This window comes from Palaemon carinicauda, chromosome 3 (genome assembly GCF_036898095.1).
Source record: "Palaemon carinicauda isolate YSFRI2023 chromosome 3, ASM3689809v2, whole genome shotgun sequence".
In the NCBI taxonomy this organism is placed as follows: Eukaryota; Metazoa; Arthropoda; class Malacostraca; order Decapoda; family Palaemonidae; genus Palaemon; species Palaemon carinicauda.
The window spans coordinates 51,874,206-51,878,450 of NC_090727.1; the positions used below are offsets into that span (position 1 = coordinate 51,874,206).

Below are 4,245 nucleotides of genomic sequence, written 5' to 3' on the forward strand. Positions count from 1 at the left end.
TATTACAAGAATGCAACCGATGTTTGTACACATGAACGCAAAAGGAGATTTAATTCTTTATATCTGGCATGTATAAATATGCAATCAAGTTTAATTCTTTAATTGACTGAACTATGAAACTTGAAATCTTTGGAAACCTTTCAAGTCCACCTCTAAGGGACCTTTCCATAATAATAATAATGATAAGAATAAAAAAAAATAGTCAATATAGCCCTGGAAGCGTTGAGATCAGTTTATAATGAGATTCACAAAAAGGTAACAACATAATCTCTTCAGCATCATGCTGAACAGGCGACTGAATTAATAGTATTACTTTGTTTACTTCACGGGTGTTTTCCTGATCTTGACAAACGTGGAAAACCCCAACGCCCTGCAGACCCACACGATTTCTTTGTCATATACATTCTTCAAACATTCCAGGTATCACCCAGCGTAATCTGTTTTGATTATCAAGTCAATTAACTAGAAGAGGAGGATTGCAGGCAATGTTCTTTACGAATGAAAATAACTTTTTGGTCATAAAATAAGCAAAGAAACGACTTATTCTTAAAGAGTTAATTTTTGTAAGGAAACTATCATAAATGAAAAAGAAATCAATGATATTCATCGGAAATTATTTCTTGTTTTGTAAAATTCAGTAACTTTTAAAATTTAATTAAGAATCAAATTCATGATTTATACGTTACAAAACAAGAAAGGATTTAAAACGGATATAATAAGTTTGCCAGATATCGGCCTGACTAATCAAAACTGCACACACATTTATTTTTTACCAAGTATAAATGTATGGCTTTATACACAAACACTATACATACGTACCAGACAGAGAGAAATATATATATATATATATATATACATATATATATATATATATATATATATACATTATATATATATATATATATATATATGTATATCTAATGGAAAAACTCTTTCTCGTTCTTACAATTTCCAGATCTGGAAACAGGACCATGTACAGTAATTATAAACCCTGTGTGAATCAGCCCTAATCTATTTTCAGATTAGTTACAGACCTTCCCTGACATGTAACTTAAGGTCCCACAATCAATTTCTTCCGCCATATTCAATATCCTAAAGTGCAAACCTAATATTATTCAAGACGTTGCTGAAAGAAAAATATTTACGACTTGATATCCTCAGATTGTCTGAAATTATATCATATACGACCATACTTTAGCATTTCTTTTTAGAAAGAACTATGAATTTATATTCGTTGTAATTATGTATATATTTTTCTATAATAAATATTTTACTTTGGCACAAAAAAAAAGCTTTAAAAAACAAAAATTCAGTACATCTGCTGGGGGTGGCAGGAAGGGGAGAGGCCCGCCCCGGCTGGAGGGTGGGGGGGAGGCCCGCCCGGGCTGGCGGGAGAGAGGAGGCCCGCCCGGGCTGGCGGGGAGCGGGGGAGGCCCGCCCGGATTGGCAGGAGGGGGGAGGCTAACCCGGGCTGGCCGGAGGGGGAAGGCCGGACCGGTCTGGCGGGAGGGGGGAGGCCCGCTCGGTCTGGCGGTGGGGGAGGGCCGCCCGGGGTGGAGGGAGGGGGGAGGCCCGCCCGGGCTGGCGGGAGAGGGGGGAGGCCCAACCGGGCTGGCAGGAGGGGGGAAGGCCCGCCCGGGCTGGCGAGAGGGGGGGAGGCCCGCCTGGGCAGGCGAAAGGGGGGAGGCCTGCCCCGTCTGGCGGGAGGGGGAGGCCCGCCCGGCTGGAGGGAGGGGGGAGACCCTCCTGGACTGAGGGGAAGGGGGGAAGGCCCGCCCGGGCTGGCGGGAGGTGGGGAGGCCCGCCCGGGCTGGCGAAATGGGGTCGATGCCCGCCAGGGCTGGTGGGAGGGGGGAGGCCCAACCGGGCTCACGGGAGAGGAGAGGCCCGCCGTGGTGCCCGGTGGTGGGTGGCCTGCGTGGGCTAACGGGAGGGGGGAGGCTCGCCCGGGCTGGAAGGAGGGGGGGAGGCCCACCCAGACTGGCGGGAGGGGGGGAGGCTCGCCCAGGCTGGCAGGAGGGGGGGAGGCCCGCCAGAACTGACGGGAGGGGGGAAGGCCCGACCTGGCTGGCGGGAAGGGGGGGGGAGGCCCGCCCGGGCTGGGGGGAGGGGGGAAGGCCCTCCCGGGCTGGCGGGAGGGGGGGGGAAGGCCCTCCAGGGCTGGTGGGAGGCGTGAGGCTAGCCCTGGCTGGCGGGAGGGGGGGAGGCCCGCCCGATCTGGCAGGAGGGGGGGAAGGCCCGCCCGGGCTGGCGGGTGGGGGGGGAGGCCCGTCCAGGCTGGCGGGAGGTGAGGAGGCCCGCTCGGGATAGCAGAAGGGGGGGAGGCTCTCCTGGGCTGGCGAGAGGGGGGGAGGCTCGCCCGGGCTAGCGGGAAGTGGGCTGCCCTGCCAAGCCAATAATATAGAGTTGCTGTATCTAGCTTATTTTTAAAAAATACATTCTTTGTCTCCAGTCTTCAAAATCCGGACTAGTCTCCAGAAAGTCTTCAAATAGTGTTCAAAACTCTTCTCAGATGTTGATGCTTATGGAGGTGATGACACAAAATCTATTTTAACTTAATTTTTTTTATGAAGACCACCGATTTCTTAGCTCTTAAGTTGTCTGCTCTTTTTTTCAAGTATCAAATTTTATATATATATATATATATATATATTTATATATAATATATGTGTACATGTATATATAAATATATATATATATATATATATATATATATTAATATATAATATATGTGTATGCTCTGTAAAAAGATATTCCCTTTTTTTTTTTTCTTTTTTTTTCGTTAACTGGAATAGTGATAAAAGAATGAGACATAAATTGTATAAAAGAAAATCTTGAGTGAGAGTACTCATTCATGGAATCATGCTTCACAATGCAAGTTTTTTCTATGGAGATTGTAATATCGAAGAGTAAAGAAAATGGAATATAGTACTCCAAATGACCTATGTTTGAATTCAGCTAATGAATACCTTGTCTTGGCTTCACGCAAATATCAAATAGTTCCAGGTTGGAATGGTCCAGGGATGGTGTTTCATGCTGCCGCTCGGGAGAGATTTCTTTTCTGGAGAGATAGTGAGAATCTAGGAACTAATATTAACGGTCTAAGACGAGCACCGGAGGGGAAGGCCATTCATTTTGAAAATAATGAAAATGTTTGATATATAAATGATTAAAAAATGAAAGAAAGGACCACAAATGATAAAGTATGAAATAAGGACACAAAAATGGCGGGAGGGGGGAAGCCCACCTAGAATGGCGGGAGGGGGGAGGCCCACCCAGGCTGGATGGAGGGGGAAGGCTCTCCTGGGCTTAGGAAGGGGGGATTGGCCGCCTGGACTGGCGGGGGGAGAGGCCCCGCCCGGGCTAACGGGAGGGGGTGAGGACCGACCGGGCTGGCGGGGAGCGGGGAGGGCCGCCCGGTCTGTCAGGAAGGGGGAGGCCCGCCCGGGCTGGCGAAAGTTGGGGAGACCCCCGCTTCCTGGCGGGAGGGGGGGGAGGCCCGCCCGGGCTGGCGGGAGGGGGGAGAGGCCCACCCGGGCTGGAGGGAGGGGGAGAGGCCCGCCCGGACTGGCGGGAGGGGGGAGGCCCGCCCGGGCTGGCGGGGAGGGGGGAGGGCGTGCCTGGGCTGGCGGGAGGGCGGGAGGCCCGCCCAGGCTGAGAGGGGGAAGCCCGCCCCGGCTGGCGGGAGGGGAGGGGAGGCCGGCCCGGGCTGGCGGGAGGGGGGAAGGGGCCGACCAGGCTGGAGGGAGGGGGGGAGACCAGCCCGGGTAGGTGGGAGAGGAGGAGGCCCGCCCAGGGTGGCGGGAGGGGGGGAGGCCCGCCCGGGCTGGTGAGAGTGGGGGAGGCCTGCCCGGGCTGGCGGGAGGGGGGGAGACCCGTCCGGGGTTGCGGGAGGGGGGAGGCCCTCCCAGACTGGCCGGAGGGGGGGAGGCCCGCCTGGGCTGGCGGGGAAGGGGGAAGGCCCACCCGTGTTGGCAAGAGGGGGGGAGGCCCACCCAGGCAGGCGGAAGGGGGGAGCCCCGCCCGGGCTGGCGAGAGGGGGGGGAGGCCGCCCAGGGTGGCGGGAGGGGGGAGGCCTGCCAGGGCTGGCGGGAGAGGGGAGGCCTTCGTGGGCTGACGGGAGGGGGGAGGCTCGCCCGGGCTGGCGGGAAGGGGGGAGGCCCGCACGGGACTGGGAGGAGGGGGGAGGTCCGCCCGGGCTGACAGGAGGGGTGGGAAGCCCGCCCGGGATGGCGGGAGGGGGGG

At 54.0% G+C, this 4,245-nt stretch overlaps 1 protein-coding gene across 1 annotated transcript in view; it reads right to left on the reverse strand.

The window, feature by feature from the left end:
• Positions 1–202: 202 nt before the first annotated feature.
• The window catches only part of LOC137631863 (basic proline-rich protein-like), a 15,529-nt gene continuing 11,486 nt past the window's right edge, over positions 203–4,245 (reverse strand). The window contains exons 2-4 of the mRNA XM_068363873.1: positions 3,621–4,245; positions 1,317–1,914; positions 203–370 (exon numbers count right to left, since the gene is read on the reverse strand). The exon at positions 3,621–4,245 is cut by the window's right edge and continues 376 nt beyond it. Coding sequence (XP_068219974.1) covers positions 203–370; positions 1,317–1,914; positions 3,621–4,245 — 1,391 coding nt within the window. The remainder of the gene's footprint in view (positions 371–1,316; positions 1,915–3,620) is intronic.